The sequence below is a fragment of the Aspergillus ibericus genome, assembly GCF_003184845.1.
Source record: "Aspergillus ibericus CBS 121593 unplaced genomic scaffold BO80scaffold_4, whole genome shotgun sequence".
Taxonomy (NCBI): Eukaryota; Fungi; Ascomycota; class Eurotiomycetes; order Eurotiales; family Aspergillaceae; genus Aspergillus; species Aspergillus ibericus.
Genome location: NW_020292102.1, coordinates 57,165 through 79,377, shown reverse-complemented (window position 1 = coordinate 79,377; position 22,213 = coordinate 57,165). Strand labels below are relative to the sequence as shown.

The 22,213-nt window shown below is 45.1% G+C and overlaps 9 protein-coding genes across 9 annotated transcripts; 2 read left to right on the top strand and 7 right to left on the bottom strand.

Moving 5' to 3' along the window:
* Positions 1-756: 756 nt before the first annotated feature.
* BO80DRAFT_451870 (uncharacterized protein) lies at positions 757-2,046 on the bottom strand (the record flags this gene model as incomplete). The annotated part of the gene is made up of 7 exons (XM_025721908.1): positions 757-845; positions 952-1,264; positions 1,331-1,403; positions 1,464-1,590; positions 1,684-1,792; positions 1,856-1,963; positions 1,993-2,046. The coding sequence occupies 7 exons, from the start codon at positions 2,044-2,046 to the stop codon at positions 757-759; spliced, it is 873 nt and encodes a 290-aa protein (XP_025579231.1).
* Positions 2,047-2,896: 850 nt separating this feature from the next.
* Positions 2,897-3,412, bottom strand: BO80DRAFT_346632 (uncharacterized protein; the record flags this gene model as incomplete). The annotated part of the gene is made up of 1 exon (XM_025715378.1): positions 2,897-3,412. A coding segment is annotated over one exon (516 nt), but the record flags the coding sequence as incomplete, so codon positions are not given.
* A 3,268-nt stretch (positions 3,413-6,680) lies between these two features.
* On the bottom strand, positions 6,681-7,479 carry BO80DRAFT_451869 (BTB/POZ domain-containing protein; the record flags this gene model as incomplete). Its single annotated transcript, XM_025721907.1, has 6 exons — positions 6,681-6,803; positions 6,879-7,015; positions 7,052-7,117; positions 7,148-7,238; positions 7,285-7,403; positions 7,446-7,479. The coding sequence occupies 6 exons, from the start codon at positions 7,477-7,479 to the stop codon at positions 6,681-6,683; spliced, it is 570 nt and encodes a 189-aa protein (XP_025579229.1).
* Positions 7,480-8,396: 917 nt separating this feature from the next.
* Positions 8,397-9,554, bottom strand: BO80DRAFT_441141 (uncharacterized protein; the record flags this gene model as incomplete). Its single annotated transcript, XM_025721175.1, has 1 exon — positions 8,397-9,554. One exon carries the CDS (start codon positions 9,552-9,554, stop codon positions 8,397-8,399), a length of 1,158 nt encoding a protein of 385 aa, XP_025579228.1.
* Positions 9,555-11,483: 1,929 nt separating this feature from the next.
* Positions 11,484-13,602, bottom strand: BO80DRAFT_451868 (uncharacterized protein; the record flags this gene model as incomplete). The annotated part of the gene is made up of 6 exons (XM_025721906.1): positions 11,484-12,356; positions 12,403-12,512; positions 12,615-12,694; positions 12,779-13,166; position 13,541; positions 13,588-13,602. The coding sequence occupies 6 exons, from the start codon at positions 13,600-13,602 to the stop codon at positions 11,484-11,486; spliced, it is 1,467 nt and encodes a 488-aa protein (XP_025579227.1).
* A 169-nt stretch (positions 13,603-13,771) lies between these two features.
* On the top strand, positions 13,772-14,669 carry BO80DRAFT_318000 (uncharacterized protein; the record flags this gene model as incomplete). The annotated part of the gene is made up of 4 exons (XM_025715089.1): positions 13,772-14,092; positions 14,151-14,250; positions 14,307-14,521; positions 14,571-14,669. Coding segments are annotated over 4 exons (735 nt in total), but the record flags the coding sequence as incomplete, so codon positions are not given.
* A 605-nt stretch (positions 14,670-15,274) lies between these two features.
* Positions 15,275-17,064, bottom strand: BO80DRAFT_480836 (ferric reductase family protein; the record flags this gene model as incomplete). Its single annotated transcript, XM_025723365.1, has 6 exons — positions 15,275-15,378; positions 15,428-15,620; positions 15,671-15,738; positions 15,786-16,140; positions 16,171-16,527; positions 16,576-17,064. 6 exons carry the CDS (start codon positions 17,062-17,064, stop codon positions 15,275-15,277), a joined length of 1,566 nt encoding a protein of 521 aa, XP_025579225.1.
* Positions 17,065-17,589: 525 nt separating this feature from the next.
* BO80DRAFT_431482 (uncharacterized protein) lies at positions 17,590-20,420 on the bottom strand (the record flags this gene model as incomplete). The annotated part of the gene is made up of 11 exons (XM_025720746.1): positions 17,590-17,605; positions 17,639-17,992; positions 18,041-18,453; positions 18,550-19,247; positions 19,333-19,348; positions 19,409-19,525; positions 19,588-19,614; positions 19,694-19,716; positions 20,126-20,136; positions 20,312-20,327; positions 20,390-20,420. 11 exons carry the CDS (start codon positions 20,418-20,420, stop codon positions 17,590-17,592), a joined length of 1,722 nt encoding a protein of 573 aa, XP_025579224.1.
* Positions 20,421-20,424: 4 nt separating this feature from the next.
* BO80DRAFT_316201 (uncharacterized protein) lies at positions 20,425-20,646 on the top strand (the record flags this gene model as incomplete). The annotated part of the gene is made up of 1 exon (XM_025715074.1): positions 20,425-20,646. A coding segment is annotated over one exon (222 nt), but the record flags the coding sequence as incomplete, so codon positions are not given.
* Between the last annotated feature and the right edge of the window lie 1,567 nt (positions 20,647-22,213).

Genomic DNA, 22,213 nt, shown 5'->3' with positions numbered 1-22,213 from the left:
AAAAAACCTTCTTTCCATTTCCTTGAGATAGGAAATGCTGAATATTAGATGAAACAATTTCTGCCATCACATCATGGAGTTTATTCTCGTAAGACGGAGTATCACACTATATATCCTGGACAGTGTCCAGGAAACACCTCAAGCTCCAATTCAATTTTACCCAATCGACGATCTGGGAACTAGCAAGTTCCTGAAGAGGAATCATACTAAATTTGTCTGCGGCTAAATATACTGTAAGATAGTTGCGGAATATTTCCTCCAAAGCTAGGTTCGCAGAATCATCCGGTTGACTGTAGTCTTGTAAATAACAGAACAACAAGACGCAGGCAATAGTATCAACATCATCGCATGGTAAGTCGACTCGTGATAACGACGTCTCCTGATCGCGTTTGTTAAATGTGATCATGACTCAGTAGAAAGATTCACGACTATACTTACCTTGAACCCATCGGTCAAAGCAGCTTCAAAGAATGGTGATTGTGAGCAGATAATAGCGCGGTGACATTTAAAGTCATGTCCTTGACAGGATATTGTCATGTCGGCATATTTTTCGTCATCCATAAAGCTTTCCATCATATTTTTAAGATTTGAAAAGCTCATAGTGCAAAGGAAACCCCTTTAAGCCTCTTGAGACACTCGGCTGATTTATTAAAAGCAAGTGGTCTAGATGTGTGGTCTGAAGTTGCGGAGAACTATAAATATTACATCACAATGAGTCAATACCATAATTCTGCCTGGGGAGCTTTGAACATAATTCTAGTAAACAGACGTCTCCCTGAGCCTGAACCAAACATAATTAAGATATGTAGATCTGTCATGTATCACTTTACCACCCTTCATCTCCTCTAAGTCCCGAATATAATCATTAATATACCCACCAGCAGTGCTGAGATGAAGGATACGACCGATAGCGCTATGTATTGCGAGAAGTTAAGGAGAAGGCGGGTCTACTACGATCAGGCGTGAGAAAAAGGCCAACGGTGACAGGAAGCTTTTCAACGCGGCCCATGCGACCCGACTCTACGTAGTCGACTTTGTAGGTATGCGGCTGGGTACTAACAGGTTCAAAGGGAATTTCAAAGTTACCAAATAACCTATGAAGATCAACCGTTAAGGTGAGCGCGTTTATCAGTCGATTAATATCAACGCCATCAATCAAGTAGATGGCGCCAGGGTTAAATATCGTTAAGACTCTGTCGGCAATCTGCTTCGACTCTGTCTTGATGAGGTCAGCTATAGACAGATGATTGGCGATGATATGTTTCTTATAAGTTTCCTATCACCTCCGTCGCCCGTGAATAAGTTAAGTAAGTAGAGGATTATGCGCAACTTCCAAGTAGGCCATAGTATCACATTTAGGAAGTAATAGCTTGCCATTGTCATTCTTCACATCGCGTCTATCCCTCTTATATCAAGTTTACGCTTCTTGGACATCGAACTTCCCAGTAATAACACATCAGTACCAGTCACGAATAAAGCAGGATTTATATAAGTTCGAGATTCGTTGAAGAGTTCCAATGGCAACATCAGCGGTTGTTGACCGGGAAAGAGCTGCAATAGGTTGAGGAGTTTTACCTGCCAACACTTTTACTAAGGATGGTAAGCGTGTTGGACCCACGAAAAGACTGGAAGTTACAGGGTAAGAGGAAATTGTCCACCAAGTACTTCGTAAATTCAACAAACTTTCCCTTAAGGTGTCTTTCTGCTCAGATGGCAAGTGAGGGAACGGAGCAAGGTGTGATAAATCCTGGCCAGGGCCAATTTGCTCATTGTATTCGTCAAGCAAGTCTTCCTGAATAAAAGAGAAAAAGAAGCTCAAAAATTGGTTTTTTTTTTTTTTATTTTTTTCCCTGACTCTCATGAGTCTAATCAGAGTCACTGGATAATAGCCGCAGTCAGTTAGCTGGGAAGGCTCAAACTGTAACATAATTGCGTCGAAAATGTGGATAGCAAGATCTTGTTCCTCCAGGTTCAAGACTGCGAGGAAAGAACAATAACTCCTTCTAAGAATGAAAGATGCCGGCGAATGCAAAGTGGGAGCGCCATTATAACTAGGCTGCCTGCTTGTAACCATCATGTCGCTGTACCATCGTTTGTAGTTGGGAGAGAATAACGAGAGATCGTCGGGCGCGCCTCGACGCCGGAATAATTATTCACCGTCTCTGTCTTGAGGAGCATGCTGATTACGACCCCAGGTTGACCAAAGTTCACTTGATATAGAATGGGCCGTTACCATTTCTTCTATGCTGGACAGTCATGAACTTCACTACTCTTCCCTTGTTTACTGAGATCGTTCATGAACCATTGAATCTTGATATAATAACAGAGTGAAAAGGCGAATAGTAAGTCGAAAAATCGGCCGAAGAATAGGCTTCTCTGCCATAAATTATTATATTTGAGCCCTCGCTAAGCATAGTCCTAAACGAGCTCCCAAAATACTCTATAGATCATAAAATGAGCACATTACCGGTTGACATAATCAAGGTTTGATTGCCTTCTTCCCTGAATTCGGCTTAGCTGCCGGATCAAATATATGGAACCCAGCGTTTCGGAGCGAACTCTAAGGGCGAAAATACCGACGACACTGAAGGCTGGTAGATGAGGGAATCATCTCATTTCCGTGAACAATGATATCCTCCTCGTCCTGAAAACAATTCTCAATAGATAAGCGTCGAAGCTGCATCTAACTTCTGATAGTGGCAAGCAGGGAGTTCCAAGTGCCGCCTTTCTAAATGATGTTGACTGTATCCAGATTGATATCCTGCAGCGATTTTCGGTGCTTCTGAAATATCCAGCTTAAATCATCTTCTGTACAGTCAATTACAGATAGAGTTAGGGTCTGAAGACATGGTAGAGAGAGTGCTTAACTAATTTTATAGAATAATCTCAACTCCACTCAAGATTCAAATGTGAGCTCCAATTTCTCCAGACGTGGAAAGCAATGAATGAACTGAGTTAGAGTACTCGGCCAGGTCTCTGAGTCAAGAGCATAGTTATCTCCAGAATCCACGGCAAGCGCCAAATTAGTGAGACTGGTAGCGAAAGGGAGTGGCGACAACCAAAGAACAGGGCAAGGAGACAGGATTTCCGGGTTGATTGGTACTGTCACGCATCCAGCATAGACTTGAAAAGTTTCGATCCGGAGGCCACTAGCAGTGAGTGCTATGAGAATCGTCTGAAAGGCACTCGCGATGAAATCTTGACTTTCCAGCGAATCGAGAGTCGTCGTAGGGTAAACGCCTGTCTCTCGCTTGAGGAAATTCGCGCCCCACGCTCGATGATCATCGTCGATAATGAGAGTCTTGCAATTCTTGGCCTTTGAAAATATACTTGAGAGATATGCAACAGCAAGGCCGGAGCTTAAAAGATTATTTTGATCAGCTAAGTATGTGCGGTATTTAGTTGTGTCGACATTTCGAATGGTACAGGATCTTCGAGAGGCAGATCTGTAGTCAAATGGTCCGTTCCAAGCACCAGTGTGTGCAGTAATGGCCCGAAGTAATCGTCTGAAAGAATGTCGGAGAGCGCTTCAAGGCTTTACCAGCTGAACATATGTCGCCGACATGAAAAACAACGACGCAGATAGCAAGGCTGCGAGCAATGCTTAATATAGGTACAGCTTTGCCGGAAATTAAGAAGATCTTGGTTTTCACTGATGCTTTCAGCTACCATGGCAATAAGCTCATAGCAAAAGCTCACAATGGTTGCCATGAGAGACGATGAAACTGGAGGCTTCAATGATATTTATGACAGAGCAGGGTCTTCACATCTCACTCCACTCGAGAAACCAAGGATTATGCCAGGTTTACACGTGACCCTTATGCACCGACTAGCTAAATAATTAATACTAATACACGCTTACAAAGGCTTATGTAGATGTACGAGTCCAACAGGTCACTGCACCACCTGCCTGCGACTTCCCTTACCCCGCATCTAAGCCTTCAAGAACGGAACACGGAGATTCCGTGGATCTTTGTTTCTGCATCTTCATCCTCCTTTTATTAGAGTTGCGTTCAAGGCACCTATCAACGTAGGAATCTGCATCGCGACTTTACTCACGGATCCAAGACAACAGCAAAAAGGTCATTGGTACAAGGGCAGTGCCCAAATGCAATTTACTACGGTACATCTCTTTTGATCATCAGCCATGAATTCAAACACCAAGACGCTACATAACACAGCATCTCGGACGACTCTTATCCCCGATAGTCAAGGTGCAAGAGAAAATGTTGCTTATCCGAGCCCCCCGAACACGCCACGTAAAAACGAAGGCGACGTTGCCATTTGTAAGAAATCTAGCGAAGAGTCTTACTCTTCTACTGGCACCATCCTGCCAACAACTCCTCCGAAACCCCTCACCCATCTGAGAAGTCCGGAGACAAATAAAGGAATCGAACCAGTCCAGTTAGAAATATCAACCTTAAAGGATCGCTTTGGTTTGAACCGTTGGCTATGTGGGGGCCTTACACAAAAGGAGAGCCCATGCGAACACCCTATAGCCGAGAACCTCAAAAATCAAGTCAATGATCATTTAGAGACGATAATTGCACTTCAAAAGTCACCTCTCCGATTACAAACCGAGATTGAAAAGCTGGTCAACCTCGTACATTGCCACCAGCACCAACGAGGTTACGCACAACAAATACGGTTGGATATATGGATGGCTGTCTTCCCTTTTTTACTTGACCAGGCCACATATCCCGCGTTGATTGAAAGAAAGATTAAACTCTGTTTTGGCTGACTTACCAATCAGTGCGTAGGTGTTATAAAGGGGAACAAGCAGTGTAGGAAAAACATTGGAGGGAGAAAAGTCTTGAATCGCACCCAAACAATTTCTGAATTATCCATGGCCGAGATCTATATGAACGAGCAGAATTTGGACTATTTTTTTGGGCTTGTTGTAACCTATATGTATTGTTTTTTCCACAAGAACCAAAGCTTATCGAAGGAGTAGACTTTGTGGAAGGAGAGGATTCAGGATATCTCTGAAAGAGCAAGCTTAATTATAGGAAAATAGGAGGCAAGTAAAGCTGTAGGGGACTCTGGAAAAAAGGAATTATCTAAGATTACTCTAGTAGCTCGTAATACTTCCACCGAACAGAAGGATGCATTACCCTCGAAACCTTCGGATCAGTTTTTGGAGCCATCCGCAGCTTGCCTCAGTTCTAGCAAGCATCCGCCAACACCCCAGTCAGACTAATATAATACGACCCTTTTCGACTTTGTCCGTCGAGTGGAAGGTATGGATAATTACAAGGCTTCATACGAAGCGGTACGAAAACAGATGATGAAATGTCTGGACGACAAAGAACGAAAGGCTGGCTACCTCTATATTTACGAAGATGAGGGAAACAAAGGACTCCTCAAGATTGGGTACACTGCACGCACTATCAAAAAGCATCACGAGGAGTGGTGTTTTGACTGTAATCGGAAACCGAAAAGGCTATTTCCCATATTTGCTCAGAATGCTGTACTTGTTCCACATGTTCACCGTGTGGAAAAATTATGCCACGCAGAGTTAAACCATCGCCAAGTAATTATCTATTGCTATTGTTGCCTCAAAACACATGTAGAATAGTTTGAGGTATCATGCACTAAGACTGTCGCCGTGATTGAAAAATGGTCAGCGTGGATGAAAAAAGGGCCATATGAGCCTGATAGGTTATTCCTCAGGGAAGAGGAAGTACGAAAAGCTTCTAATATGGAACATTTCATGACAGAGTTAAGCAGAAGAGGGAATTGAGTGTCCTGACGCTGCAGCCAGAAGGTGGGATGTATGTACATGGCTCGATGTTCTCACCCCCTCATTTAGCTTCTACGCAGTGATACAGTTACGCCACTAGATCATGCCAAGATTGGCTAGTATGGATGTAGTTAGGAATAAAAAGCTCCGAGCTACGTAATGTACTGGCACCTTTCGCAATGTCATCGTACTCCAGAAACTCGAACCTTGCTCGTATAAAATTTGGGGACACGAACATGATTAACAGATTTGCAGCTAAGGAGACCCTAGGGCCACATGGTACTTATTATAGGAAAACATGTTATACAACATTTCCAGATAATAAGATCTCTGCATACATTACAAGACAGTATTATCAGAGCCAAGCATACCGGAGCCCTAGCATTTCTTGGCACTAACTTCACGAGCCATGAGGACAGTTCTCGGCCCCGGCTCCCCGGCGCTGGTTTTGAAATCAAGTATACCATAACTCTTATATGATACAACATGCTCGATGAACTCAGCAAAGATGTAAAAATTCAAATGCTCACAACAATAATCTGTAACTATATGAAGACTAGCTGTACTAAAGACCAAAACAATAAGTTTGCACTCCTTTAATTGTGCCTTGAGACCTAGTAGATGATTATCTATTTAATAGCCTCCGTGATAACCAGCACGGTGTGATCGAGCTTTATTAATTGATAAGAAGTTTTTCTTGCAGTCCGTGCACCAATAATGATAGTTAGTATCATGTTGCCGAAGACCCTTCTTATCTACGAACGACCTATTGCAGTCACTGCAATAGGAACCACGATTTTTCGATATTCTCTTCAGATGTGAATTTAATTGTAGATAAACTGTCGGCTTCCACACGATTTATTAGGTAATTTATTTATCGCTGACAAGAAGCTCGTTCAGGTTTCGCGACTATTTTAGACAGGGACGAGTAAGCCTACTATAGTTTCTGTTCTAGCTGAAGCACCTTTTCTATCATTAAAGCCGAGAAATCATATGAAAACGTGGCAAATGTTCTCAAGATATCATGAAACAGTTGCTGGTGTTGAAGAGCGGACAAATGCTGAATGACAGATCTTAACAAAATGTCGCGTAATTCCGAGTGGGGAGGGTTGTTTGGTCCGTAGATATATCAAACTGTATCGATGAATTCCAGGTATTCCCAGTTTGACTCAAGGTGGGATTGCAATTTCTGTTTAGACAACTTTATTAATCCCTCAATCTGATACTTATCAGCAAGGGCGTATATCTCTGTATTAATGCGTGCCCTGCTTCCTTCAATAGTGAGGCTAGCAAGTATAGCTTAACTACCCTTATTATCTATAGTTGGTGTCTCGCTTGGCTTTGCTGATTCAGTTTGCTCAGGGGTGTCTTGAGCTGGTTCAGTAATAAACTATAGTTCATAACAATCGTCATAGGTGGCGCAATAAAGGTAATCAAATATCTTTGTAAGGATGAGTGGGTCATCTTCAAGAGTAATCTCTCTTGAGATGGCTTCCTGTACCTTATAAGACAAATCCCCGATGCGAACTGCTTTCTTGTACCTGAAAATTCCCGCTTATTGCTTTCTCAAAGAAACTCGACTGTGGACAGACAATGCAGCTATACACTTTGAAGACGGATGACTCGCAGAGAACTGTAAGATCTGAATAGGTACTATCTTCTCGAATATTTCATAAAGTTAATTGTTATTCAATATACTAACGAGCATCCGAGCTTACTTCGATAAAAGGGTTCATAAAGATTTAAAATCGTTAGCCATCTCGCGTTAAAATTTGACGGTCTCGATTTCAAAATAGGGGAATATACTGGGTTTTTATAATCAGCGTCTGAAATGACACCACGCCACTCAAAGCGGGATCAATATTATACGCAGAACTGCCCGACAAGCTGCAGCGGATTTTAGGGTTGATTTAGATTATCATCTATACTCCTGCTCTACAGCGCTGGATATTATAATTAGGGAACCTTAGTAATAACATTTTAAACAACATGAAACACGGCTCTCGCAATCAGATACAAATAAGTAGTCTTTCTATTGACGTAATTTTCGTTTCTGAGGGAGAGAATGATACATAATTGCTTCTACTCAGAATCAATCCATGTTAGTCGCTCGTGGATTTAGTATGTATTCGTCATCTTCAGTTAGCGGGCCTCTATCATTACAAATTTCCTTATCACTCAAATAGATTTATCCAGTAGTTTTCCTAGCGATTTGCTGGATTTTGCAACCTGGTTCGGAGGCATGACCGGTCGTATGCGGTGTGATACATGACCACTTGGGCTCTCGATCCACCGAGGGCACAAATCCACAGTCCGGGGGCGCAGGCGGCCACCAGTTCTCTGTCTCAGCACTGACTAGGTCAGAGGCGCCATGGTGCGGGGCCAATGTCCGAGGCACCGACACCTGTGGCCCAGGTGCTAAACTCACAGGCAGAAGCCCAATGGCCCAAGGCCCAGGGCCCTAGCCGCCGAGCCGCCGACCGTCCAGGTCCTGAGACCACGGTCGCAGGACCTTCTCGGTCCCACAGCCGCCGACCGGCGTCCACTGCTAGTAAAAGACCTCTTCAGTCGTTGAACTACGCGTGGAAGACACTACTGGACTACAGACCGCGTTCTCAGCCATGGTAGATTTTGCTCTATAAGATGCAGCCTATTATAACTCATCGTCTGTTGTAACTCCCGGGGTTTGCAACCCCTCGTCGAATAACCTTGCGACCGAAGCTATCAGCTGCCGGGTCACATAGAGTTCCTTCCCAAGACTCATAAGGACAGTATAAGTACCACTGTCGATCGCCGCACGAACACACTGGTTAACGCTAACCTTTCGGAGGCTACGGTCATAAAAACGTGCATTCTGGTCCTCTACTCGCGCATAGCGATCGGCGACCTTTTGCGCTTCGTGTGGATCAGAGGCATCAACAGGTATAGTGGCCAACGTCATCCATTCACCACGCTCGTAAGCTCGGAAAGTGATGGTAACCTCCGTACCAGCTGGGGTAGCCATCAATTGCGTTCCTGAGCCGACCCTTTGGCCAGTGATTGGTGCAGGAGGTAAGACTTGCTGGACCGCCTTGTTTGTATTTGAGGATATCTGCTCGTCCCTATTTTGCTGCCTAATCGACCGTAACCTTTTTGTTTGATTCGATGATGCCAAATCTGCATTAGAGGCCCGTGGTCTGATGCAGACTTCCTCAACTTTATCTCCTAAAGGTCGGGGCCGTTTGGCACCACGTAGCTCAGTTTGTGAACCTCCTACGGCGTGATTTTGTTCCGTCCACGCACGGAAATCCATTTGAGTGATGACCTTTGAAGCCCGCCGTGTCCGTGCGACCTTTCTATGGCTGGCAGTTTTATCCACCTGCGTTTCCCCAATGCCGGGTGGGAACGTGGCCTTGGACTGTCGCTGCTTAGCGTCATCCCGTGTTGCTTTGATGCCCAGTGGTCGGTGCGGGCGTCCACGTTGCGAGGCAGTCTTCCAAACTACCCAGCTTTGCGCAGGCGGTGTGGCTCCTTGAGTCTCGAAGTTCGGATTGGTTTCTGTGGAGTGTTTAGGCTGGTCGTTTGCACCGCTGCTGATTTCAATTGTCTCTTTTTTTTGAGGCGAGTGTGTGGGTTCTGGACGGTCTAAACTTGTCTTAACTCCCTGCACCTCAGACGGATGTAGTTGGTTGTCGGCATCCTCTTCGAAGAGCGCCCACTCTGCCGCCGCTCGTTGGTCCAATTCTTCCCGAACTCGCTCTGGATCTGCTTCGGATCTTTTTTGCCCTTTCTGAGCAAGACCCATAGCTTCCTCAGTAGACTCCATGACCATTGGTGAGGTTCCTTGATTACCCTGGCTGGGGAGTCCAGATGACTCTTCCGATGCCAAAGCAGCGTGTTCCCTGTGTTCGGCTGCTCCAGCAGGCATAGCCACGGTAGGTAAATAGTGTCTAGCCTGATCTGTGACGGTATAGATAGTATTAGATATGGTGGTTCCTTCAAAGCATTTCTGCCTCCTATCGGGGAATCTGTCGTGACCGGCGGCCTGGTCTAGATGGCCAGGTAGAGGTTTAATATCTATAATGACCCTGTCACTGCTTCTTTCTATCAACGGCACAGATAAATTCGGCTTTTATAACTCTGGCACTGGCTAGAACAATGTGTGATCTTCTGGCTGCGCACCTAGTACCCCTTCCCCGGCCATATGTAGCGCTTGCGTCAGTAATATAAGGGCTGGATTACTAGCTTCAAGATCCCACTCTAGTTCATCGCTTATGGCGGCATCAAGAGTGCCCAAACGGTTGATGTCTCGATGAGTGGGCTTTATCTTCATTCGGGATTTTCTGAGCCCCGCGGGCTTGGACGGTCGCAACTGTTGTCGCCCCGTGTCATCGCCATCCGGCTTGCTCGCCCTTTGACGCTATTTAGTAATCATAGTAGGTAGATCTAGCTGAGTGACACGCTGTGGAGTATGGGCAGATGTACCACGATCATCTGGCGACAATGGATTATCCTGTTGTTGTAACTGAGCATACGCGATTTCTCACTGCTGAGCCACTCGGGCTTCGTCAACGTGAGCGTCCCTGGCAGTTTCACCTGGACCTTTGGTCAACTGATCGCGTCCATTTATATCCTCGCCGCCTACTAGCTTCTGTCCCACTTCGCCCTGTATCATCCCATCAAGAAGCTTTTCCATATCATCAGCAGTAATTCCTTGGATATCAGCTGTATCAGCTAGTTACATTTAACTTCTATTATTACCTAGTAAGCTTAAATGCGTTGCAGCCTCCTCTTCGGTTTCCTGTAATACTTGTTCTCACCTAGATCTACTTTCGCGATCTCCTATCAGGTGTTTCTGTTTGACTGCCGTTTCTCTGGCTTCGCGCTCTAGTCGCTCCTGTTTAGCTTATTCAGCTTCACGCTGAAGTTGCTCCTGCCTAACTTGTTCGGCAGCAGCTCTTTCTCTAGCTTCGTGCTCTAGTCGCTCCTGTTTAGCTTGTTTAGTTTCACACTAAAGTTGCTCTTGCTCTCTTGTTACCCTCCCTTCTTCAGTATATTCTACTGCTACTAATTCATTTTCCCGCTGGCGTTCATCTGAGTCAGCGTTGGTCTGCATTGCCTGCATCGGCCGCCCCTCTTCTATTTGTAGCAGCTCTTCCTCGGACATTTCCGAAACTGCTCCCTCTGTATCATGCTGAAGCTGCACAGACCCCCCACCCTCTGAAATGGATTGAGAATTGCTTGATATGGAAGTCCTTGGGCGTCTTGGGGAATCTATTATTGACCTAGTACCATAACTTATGGCGCTGCCTTCACTGGGCGGGGAATTTCGGAAGGAGAGCACTCGGGGAATGGTGGGCTCCTCTTCTGTCTCACGTCCTTCTCGACGCCGTTGTCGTCTGCTCCGTCTTTCTTCCCGCCTTTGCTCCCGACTATGGCGACGTTGCGCCCGACAGATCTCTCGCATCTGGGCACGGTTTGTAAGTTGTCCTTCACGGCCACTGCGTGTTTGCAATTCTGCTGTTACCCGAACCTCGTCATGCGCTGAATGATCCTCATCTGGGAAAAATAATGGCGAATACCGTTCCGGGTAAAGCTCTTGCGAATGTCGCTCCGGGATATTTAAGCCTATGTTGGATATAGAGGGTCTACCAAAGAAGGCAAAATAGACACATTGTCTTACATAAAATGAAGATACATGCCACTGCGATGACGGTACCGTGTGTAACTGATCAAGAAAAAGACACGGCCGATCTATTCGCTAGGCTTGCACCAGAGGAAGCCCACAGCGATCTTTCAGACTCACTGCTCTGCTAGCAATGAGCTCTATTACTGACTCGTTCTCATTAGGGATCGCATAAGAGAAAACTTCCACGACACGGTCGATAAGAGACTCAAATGAGCTTCTATTATAATGATAGCGATCGGCTCTTCGAGCTCTTAGTAGGGCTGCCCGTGCGATTTGCCGATCCGGAGATTGTTTTAAGATGTCTTCGATTTGTTTGGAGCAGAATCCTAGTTGCCGAGCAAGTGCGGCCATGTCATAGATAGCGTTCTCATCTGCCATCGTGCGTGTAGGTTTAGCCTTGACAGTGTGACTCTGTTCCTCTTTGGCCATCTCCGGATACCATCGCATGGCGTACATCCAAATTTGGCGATAGCCAGTGTCTAGCTGTTGTGCCAAGTTGCCAGGCTGTCTGCGAAAGGTTGTCTCTGATATTTGTATTTGGCAATCCTCGTTGGCGCTATGGGGTCGAAAGCTGTGACCCAACGCTTTCTGTATTGTGGGACACTGCTTGGTGAGAACAACCAGCCGCTTTACAACGTCCGCACATGCATTAAGATAGGATATATCGCGGAAAAATGTATGAAGGGATGGGATAACACAGTCGCACTCCTCGCAAGATCTCAACTTATGCCAAATGGAAAGACGTTTGGGCTTAGTGAACTTGGAGAGGACCTCGCCGCTAACAATCAGGTCTTTCACGGCTTTCTTATCCACTTCGGATGCGTTTGGGGCGTGTCGCTGCAGACTGTCCACCGTATGAAGATCGATCTTGGCCATTTTTGCGGGGTCATGGTCCACAAGGGTGGCCCAGAATCTCTTTATATGCTTGAGATAGTGAACAATCTCCTACATGATGTTGGTAATAGTCATATGTAGTTAGAGGGGGACCAACTTCATCACACTTTAATGCTAGCACCTTATTCAAAGAGCCAAGGCTCATCCCGTTCCATAGTCCTGGTATCGCGAGTAATCCATCAAACGCCGCACAGAGGTCAACATTGTCTGGGGAGGATATGAGCTGCCGCAAGCGTTTGGCCTTATTGTCCGACAGCCGAGACTACCATCGTTTCTGGAAGCAGGTATTATGTTCGTGCTGGTACTGACGGATCTTCCGGTATATTTCACCATTGCTTGGTTGTTTCTCGTTCGCGTACTCGTCTACGAGAGCATTTCGCAAGGTCGGGCTGATATCTGTGCAGAAGTTAGAGTGGGCCACCGTATCTAAACACGCGCAGGACAAACTATCCAGGTAGAGATTTACAGTCTACCACTGTTCTGTGGGCGGCAGTGTCTCTTCTCCCGCCTTAAGTCTGTGTTGACCGTGGAGATATCGAACCTGGCTAACGCGGAAATGAAGATGCGGGTATTGCGTAGGATTGTTAGTCATCAGCTCCCCGCTTGTGGCTCTTGCGGCCCGAAGGGTCCTTTTTAAATGCTGCCTAGAGACGATAGTAGTTACATGGTTTCGGATGTCCAGTCGTCGACATGCATCCTTATGGAATATTTCAGAGATCCGATCAACATTGTTTTGGTCAAATTTAGTATTGATAGATGGATAGAAGGAAATCTGGTCTAAATTAATCTTAGCTATTCCCTGATATTTCAATTGTCTTTTGGTGGTCAAGTGCCGTTTAGCATCAGTAAATAGAAAAGACTCTATTTTTGTTATCACAGGAATGTTCAAAAGGAAACCAGCAAGCGAAGTTGAAAAGAAGAAGGGAATCTCTTACTAAAAATATATATGCCGGGCTCTCCTGGTGAGCGACCAAAATATCTTATGTTTGGCATAGGACATACTCTTCGTTGAGGTTAGATACCTATTCCGCTGAGGCTACGCTTGGCTGAAGTTACGCTTGGCTGAGGCTATGCTTGGCTGAGGCGGTTTAGCTAAGTTATTATAAAATATGTAACCCTTCCCTCCTTTATAATCAATGACCTTGGCCTCCTTCTGGCTTGTGCTATCAAGAACTTCCATTAGCAGTTCCATAAGACTACTCCTCGCTGTAAACATGAACCGCGAAGATAAATACTCTACAAAGATATTTTTCAAGGGCGTTTTAGTTGACGGGCAACATACGACGGACCCATCCATTATTACATCCGATAAAACCCACAGGCCAGATAACTATGTTTCAGCACTATCGAAAGGTAAAAGAAGAGAGACGTCTGGGCATGGCCTCCCGAAAAAATCTTTAAAAGGCCCACGAAAAAAACTCGTACTTCCCAATATTGTTGAAGAAGGCGGCTCGGTTGCCCAGTCACTGGTTCTACGGGACGAGTCTCCCTGGGACGCATTGACTCCGATCTTCACCTGCGATCTCGCAGGGTCTGTATCTATCGCCGTGCATCGCACTCGTCCTTCTCGGGTCTTCGCTGTGCGCGCATACCCCGAGCGCAGCGGAGATAAAATATTGAAGATATTACAGAAAGTCCAACATCCTAACGTCATATCCACTAAAGATATATATAAACACGGAGAGGTATTATATTCTGTTGGCGTCGATCGCCCTCTTACTTTGGATAACCTTGTTGCCTGTGACCGCTTTCCAAGTGAGCTTCAACTGGCGTCCATCCTTGCGCAGGTAATGTTATGCCGGTCAACCCTTGCTTCCAATCGCTAAGATCGCTAACTGGATGGAGGTTCTTAACGGGATATCATATCTACTGGCGAATGGCTGGGAGCATCAAGCCATTGAGTACTCCAACATTCTTCTGGGACTCGACGGGCTCATTGAAATTGGTAGGAAGCAATCCAATAATACCGATTTCATGGCATATATCTAACAAATCAGAAAGCAGCACTTGAGCACTGTGTAGAACACCAGCTAGACCAATCCCAATCCCGTTCTCTTAGTGCCCTTACTACTGTGACTACCCTGCTCATGCAGAAATACGTCAAGGCTGACGGTGCGATCGGGATCGACAACGTGGACTGTTGGTCGATTGGGTCTGAACCAGTGGAGTTCCTGTCTGCCACTACGTCTGTGGTGACCATAGAGGACTTGAAACTTGTAAGTAAATACCTTTGTGTAGTTAATCAACCTCTCACAATCTATTTAGCATCCGTTTATAGCTAAGAGCCGCTGGTCTCCTGGTGAATTGATTGGGCTCGTCCGTCTTGCCTTAATCTCGACACATACATTCATAACAAGCCCTTAAGTCTTGAGGGAGATTATTTCTGCCCTGATTATCCTGCTTCTTGCCCATTACTTATTTTTTTTGTCTCTGGCGCCATTGTTCTATACTTGCTACTGTAGAATATTCTGGTGCAGTTAAATATTTTAAATACATATTATAAAATAAAGGATAGGCTATTCATCATAATTATCCACACTAATATAGATAAGCGGAGCAAGTCCCGAAGTACTATATCACCATCACCTGATGGCTTTTTATTTTCAGCCGGCACTAATGCACCTAATATCTTGGTAAACTTATCAGTGTTTATGCGAAGACAGATAGATAAACAGGAGTTAGAGATATTAGGTACTTATAAGGCTTTTAGAAAGTTGACTACAGATAGTAAGCGGTAGAATAGATGCCAACAGAGTATACTCCAGAGTGAAGTGACTTGAGTTGGAAGTGGGGCATTACAGTATTCTATTTACAAATTAACTAATGGGGCAATTAGCTTTTTGCCATCGGGCTTTTAAAGGAGAAAAACTTGGTTTGTGAAGGCTTCCATCCTTACCAGCCATGGCAGGTCTGATGGCTGCTATAAGCCACAGCATTAACAAGTTCCTCTATTACCTCAGGCAGAGAAATCAGGAGCATGGCTGATACTCTAGTTCTAGAAAGTTCACACGCTGATGGAGATAGTCTCGGGTCACCTCCCGTATGTGGTCTCGTATGTTATCCGTCGCAGAAACTGTAAGAATTGCGTTAGCAGGCACCTTTTAGGAGCGCAGTCACTTTACCCATTACTAGTGTCTCGCCTGGCTCGTCGCGGATATTGGGGAGCCTCTCTATCAGAGCGCCGGACGCTTCTTGGGAGATGATATCCCGATAACCCAGAGTGCCCTGGTAGAGAAAGGCCCTCTTGTGCTCACCAAACGGTAACCTACTTTGCGCGAGCTGGGCTTTGTCCATGTATATTGAAATATTGAGTATCTGACTCAATTTGTCAACTTTGCATCAGATTGATAAGTGATGAAACTTACATATCCATCATCCATAACATCGTCCGCCAACATGCTGTTTAGTAATTTCTGGGCTGCAATCGCGATGTCTGCTACCGAGTCAGTCTCGCTCACCGCAGTCAGGGAGTCAACTGACCCATTGATTCAACCTGCCAAACCAGGTGCAGTCGACGGATTTGGGACGTGCAGGTGTTGTACCCATATATCATTTGCCTTATGTATGGGATCGCCGTGGCGATTCCAAATCCACTCGCGACAACAAGTGCACTTTCGTAGCCACTGACTGGCTCGTAATGCCCGTGGGGTCCTGTGAAAAGCGCCAAGAAAGAAACGGAGCCTTCGGTGATCGGGCGCACATATCGAAGTAGATCGGCGGAGAGACCTTGGCGTGGCTGCACGAACAGATCCAGAGAATCTTGCTTCTCTCGTGACCAAGACGTGATGGTGAAGGGGTGCGTTTGTGTCCACGACCAGAGACTTACTGTCGGCATCTAAAGGTTAATATACTGTCCTGCCTTCACCTTGACTGATCGAGGGAGGATGATCCGTATCTTAATGATACCGCCTTTTATATTATCATAGTCTTCTGCTTTCTCTCCCTGGTGGTAGGATACTATAGCTCTGGGGGGACCACGACCAGCAAACAGGCCATTTCGGTAGAGAAGCATTATCAACTGCAACACCGAGGTCAATCCCAGAGTACCGAGGCCGATATAGATGTATAACCTCGAGGAGTGGCTCCTTTTAGGGATATGTCTCAGAACGCCATAGACATACACTCCGACAAGAACTTGATGCGCCCGTAGAAATGCCTCGTAAACCCGTCTGCGAAATAATGGAAGGGATAATATGGCCAGGATCCCTAAAGACGCGGCGCCCTATGGAGAGTTAGCGACGAATCGGCTTTATCGCGTCAAGAAACGTACAAGGATCGCGGCGAAATTTTCCGGCTCATGGACTGGGAAATCCACCCTCGAAACCAGGACTGCCATCATGATATGGAAAGTTTGAAGTGCAATCGCTATCCAACCAACAGCACGATGAATTCTCTTGTAATTTCTCAAGGTGATATCCAGATAATCAGCCAAGAAACTAAGATGCATCGCAGAAAGAAGAAATGTTAGGTTAATCAAAGCCAAGGCCCCAGCCCGGCGACCAGCGCTAGTTAATGAGAAATCCCCAAAGAAAACCAGGAAGATATTGACTGTAATATAAGACAGGTGAAGAAGAATACTACCTCGGCTCCATGGACCATAAAGCTGGTGCCGACGGACGATATAAGGAAGGGTCAAGTGTTTGGTAATAAGAGAATCTGTTACTTTTGCCCATCGTGCCAATAGACTAGTCGCCCTAGCCATACACAGTGCTACAAGAATGCCGCCAGCGACAACTCCATAGATGTTTAACGCATTCATGCTCCACGTATGCGTAGGAATGAGGTTAGAGGTAGATGACACAGTTATAAAAAAACCTGACTGAATTAAATGGCGTCTAATGAGGCATAAGAACTCCTTTATATTCCTTGGACTACCCCTTGTCAATTTGACCCGCTGAGGATAAAATGCTGGCTGTGGCCCGTCCGTCTAGGTTTCTAGTATTTTTTTTAGTATGTCTGAACTACGGTTGCATTCGCTGATTGGCTGACGGGGCAGCCTCTGGCACTCAGCGTGCTCCTAGGTGCTAGGCTGAGGCCTGAGGTGCTCTATCGCCTTCACTGAAGGCGTTCTCAGCGTACAGAGAATTTTATCGCCTCGGTGTAATGCCGGTTGCCTTGGGCATGGTCTCCTCAGCACATATTCGTTCTAAGCTGAGGTAATGACATGGTTTTTCAAAGTGTACGGTCAAAAAATATATGTGTAGAAGAATCATACTGTATATATATAGAAACCATCTCGGAGACTATGATAAGACTACAGTAATATTCACGAGAAAAGCCCATCTCAGGCACTGGAATCGCTGGTCAGAAAATAGATATAATATCAACCTTACCAAAGCAGTTGACTACAATGTGTTTTGGGCTGTGATGTGTCGGAGATACCCAAAATTGCAAATAAACTATCCCCAGGGTCTTTATCGTCTAGCACAGCATTCGTCCAAGACACCCCGGGATTTTCTTGGACTAATGCTGTATCCTCACCAAGAGCACATTCCAATATCGTTTCCGTAAAAAGACGAGAACCACTGGAATAAACAGCGTCTTTTAATTCTTGACTGACTGTCCCCCGGATTAATGCTCTCATAACAGGATCCGATAATCGAAATAGTTTGACTGTCCCTAGCCGTCCGCGCAAGGCATAGGTAATAAGGGCATCAATCTGTTTATTTGTGAACATCTTACTCTTCCTGGTGAGGTATTAGTAGACTGAGTTTATTTAGCCTTGCTTGACTTACATCATTTGGAACAATTCGTCGTCTCCAAGCAGCAGAATACTGACCCCAAGCCAATGGGAAAGTCTCCACCACCATCTTCCATATCGTATCACATTGCTGACCATGTCGCGACGTTTGTCCAAGGGGAGGTCTTGTTTAAAATATCTGGGGATGGCTTCAACGATGCAGTTCAGAACATGTGTCTCTATTTTGTCTTCCCCTTCTTTTGGCGGCCGAGAGCAAAAGTCCATTGGTCGTTTGCACATATCGTGGTAGTTTATAAAGTGTAGCAGCTCTGCTACCCAAGAGGAGACAGGGTCAGTAATCTTCTTTGAGTGCAACTCTGTAAAGTATTCCGCAGCTGCTTCAATTCCCCTCCATTTACTGGGAATACCTAGTGCGTGTTGCCCCCGTGATTCGCTGGCGATCCACGTCTGGACTCTGGACCAGAGAGCTCCACATGGATCGGCGCGAAACAATCGAGTTCCCGCATGTATAACTTCCCTGACATGCATATCACTTAATCTTACCTCCACAACGTCTTCCTGCATTACGTCTGTTTTTTTGCGGTCCTTCTTCTTGATCGTTTTCCTCTCGAATACGCACGGCTTAAGAAGCGAGTAGACAGCCTCTTCGGCCATGGTATCCTGTGAATTACCTTGCCTGCGAATACGCTTCCGCTTCGTCGTACTTTTGGACTTACTTGCCCGATTCCGTGATGCGGATGCTGGAGCAGCGGGTGTGAGCTCGCGCAGCTCAGTCTCAGGGGAATCACAGCTACTTGAAGGGGTCGGATAAGACAGATTGCCTTGGCCATCTGGTTGAAGCATACATAATGCAGGCTCCAGTGGCAAGCTATTGGCCGTGGCTGTGATAGGCTCATTAAGCTCGGTAGCTGAAAACAAATCTGTCGCCTGTGACTGTGCCGACGTGAATTCTGAAAATATTTCTCGGTCGGCGGTCGCGATTTCAGCATATGGTAAGAATTGAGGGCTGTCTGCCGACTGAGGGCCAAGGATGGAAAAATTCGGATCTTCCGCGTTCAACAAGGGTTGATGATCGGGTTCTTTCAAAGTCGGTCCTTCCAAACCTAAGTTATCCTGCCAACCAGTAGGCGCATAAAGCTGGTTTTCGGTAATAGGAATGTATGTCTGGCTACTGAGCGGGGCCAGGGTACCCTGTCCACTTGGGGAATGCGGTCCGACAGTCGGCAGAGGAGAAACGGACTCTACAGTAAACAGGATTAATCAATCAAAGCAAGATCTCGAGGCTAAAGGAGTTTGACATTAATGAAAGTATAGATAACGCGCTACCTGTGATTGTTGCGTTCTGAAAAGATGGTATCGGATATTTAGTATGGTCCATATCAAACCTAGGTCTTAAACTAACACGTAATTCGTAATCCGTAATTTGTCCCGATGATTTAACGTCGTCGAAAAGCTCTGTGATCTCTGAAGAATCTAAATACGAGATCGTCTCGTAAACTTTGCAGAGCGTATAGCGAAACTGATAGATAAGTATAATTCGAGACTGGAACAAGTGTGCTCTCTTACCTCCGTTTTTCTTACCTTATGGCGATAGTAGTCAAGTTCTCTCTAGTCCGACATTCTTTTCTGCAACGCTTCGTAAATGGCTGCCGAAACGATAGCCATGACCAGGAACTCTTCGATTTACCTTGAACATCACATTCAGAGATTCTATCATTCACGATAGTAGTTTGAGCGGCTCAGCGAATAAAAAGAAGAAATGTATATTTGATTGGACTCGCAGGCTTTCTATCTAAAATAACATAGATACGTAGTGCAAATGGGATGGCGTACAGTGGGTTGTCGTTTGATGGGTGTTGGTGTGGAAAAGGGAAAAATAAATAGAATAATAAGCCAAAAAAAGGGGGAGGAAAGGAAGAAAGAAAGGAGACAAAAAAAAAAGAATGAGTTAAAAATTAATAACAAAGCAACAGCGTTGAAAGGAGAAAAGAGGGTTCCTTATATAGAAGTAATGGATAGTTCTTAAGAGCAAATCTGGGGGTCAGAAGAATCCCCTAGAGGGGAAAGGGTTGGCGCTCAAGAAGTTTAGACCATAGGCCAGCGGAATTAAATGACTTACCATATTTTAGTCTATAGCTCAAAGGGCCAGTTGGTCTTATGTCTACTAAATTTCTATAGCTCTAAAAATTCTCGCCGGGACCTGGTCGGAAAAATATTGTTTTCTATTCCGAAAATAAGTCCTGCTGAGACTACGAAAAGTGGCTGAGGTCAAAGTCCAGAGTTTATCAAGTGAAGCGAGACTCACCCTACCCCAGGCCTGCCTAATTTAAAAGATGATGTGCCCTCTTCCGTGGGGAAGAATATGATTCTCAGTCCCTCTTACCTGGCCGACAGTCCTTATACCTGTATACCATGGCCCAGAAAGTTCAATTACAGAAAAGACATCGATCAGAAAGCACCCAAGCAAAAACCCAGCAAAAAAATCGCCTTAAAAAGAGCATTTTCAGAAAAGCGGCCCAGTATAGTCTGGAATGTGAGTCCGATGTTTTTATAATGATTAGAACCAGAAGAAATGGTCAGCGGTTTGTTTTCAATTCATCAGTATTAGAACGCTGGCTACCTTCAATGCCGGAGCTAGTAAGTAAAGATCATTCTATTCTTCAGTCAAATTGCAACCTTAATGAAGATAGAATGAATACTATCCCATACCAATAATTGAGAGCCTGGAAGATATTATTTCTAAGTATGACGATGAAACACAATTGGCTCTTAAAGATAATAGTTCAACACACGGGGACTCGGTGGAAAAGGATGCTGGGGCAGCTCAATGGGGGATAGAGTGTGGAGACAACACCCCTCAAAATAAAGCCATAGCTTCTTCGGGTTGATAACCCGAATAGGATTGACATAATACTATTAAAAATCATTATATAAGCCCTATTAATTATGCATGAATTGTTGTTCTTTCATAGGGTTTCCCAACTCATACTAAATACCGAAACAGCTACAAAGAGCCCTCTTGCAACAAGTGTACCCTCACACGAGCTATAGGGGGATGTGACAAGATACACTACGATCAAGAGAGTGAAAACCGTGTCACTGATCTCTCATCTAATCGGTACCCGAGAAGTCACTTTGTGTCCGTCCTGCAAATTCGGCTAAGTAAGACTGGAAAGGACATGGTAACCATAGCAATTGAATAAAATTAGCGACCGGGTAACCGACTCCGTCCGCACTGCCACGGGAGAAGCCAGAAGTACGTACTTGCGTTTTGTCGCTTACGCCGTAGGTGATGGCGTAAATAACTCGGTAATTATTCGGTAGACTTCAATCACATGCTGTCAAGTCTGCTTGTCTTCGTATTATTGATTGGATAACCAATGCTCTACTTGTATTCTTTTAGGTTCCACTCAGCTCTACTCTGGGATTGATCAAGGCTGCTTAAGTCAAGAAGTCGGACTTAAAGCTTTAACAATAGCTTTAACTATCCTCAAAAGAAATTGTTTGCCCACTGACTCAGTCGCAGAACACTTTCTGCTCAGTTCTACTTCTTTTTGCTTAGTTCTACTTCTTTCTGCTTAGTTCTGCTTCTTTCTGCTCAGTTCTGCTCCTTTCTGCTCAGTTCCACTCAGTCTTTGCTAATCCTTGCTTAAGCCATAGCAAAGTCTTTCAAGTCGATAATGCTACAAAGAAAAAGCAACAGGGGTTGCTTCCTCTTCCCCGATACCCTTCTACCCCAGGAATTAAAGGAAAATCCTACTTAGCCAACTTTCTTTCCTCCAGCTGGTTTTCAGTGTGGTACTAGTTTTCTATATTGACTATTAGCAATTTTATTATTATTCGGACCATTTTCACTGCAGTTATATATCATTTACAAGACAAAGAACTATGTTCACATTACTAATTTATCTACCGGTCTGTTGCAATGGTTGTTAGCCTTGATAGGAAAGCTCACGTTAATAAAGGGGCTAATCAAGAAGTTTGCCGAGCATCCTGACTTGGTATTCAAGATAAAAGAACGGGTAATAACTCAGTAATAATTTTAGTTTCTACTGCTCACTCTGAATTCTTTGCTACAGATCAGTACATTGAACAGGGTTCTAACCCAGCTACTAATCCTCTTGTAATGGTTTGCCGCGTATTTTCCAGAACACTTCTACCTTGGCGCTCTAGGGATCCCAGGTGACTTTTACTCCATATAATCGCC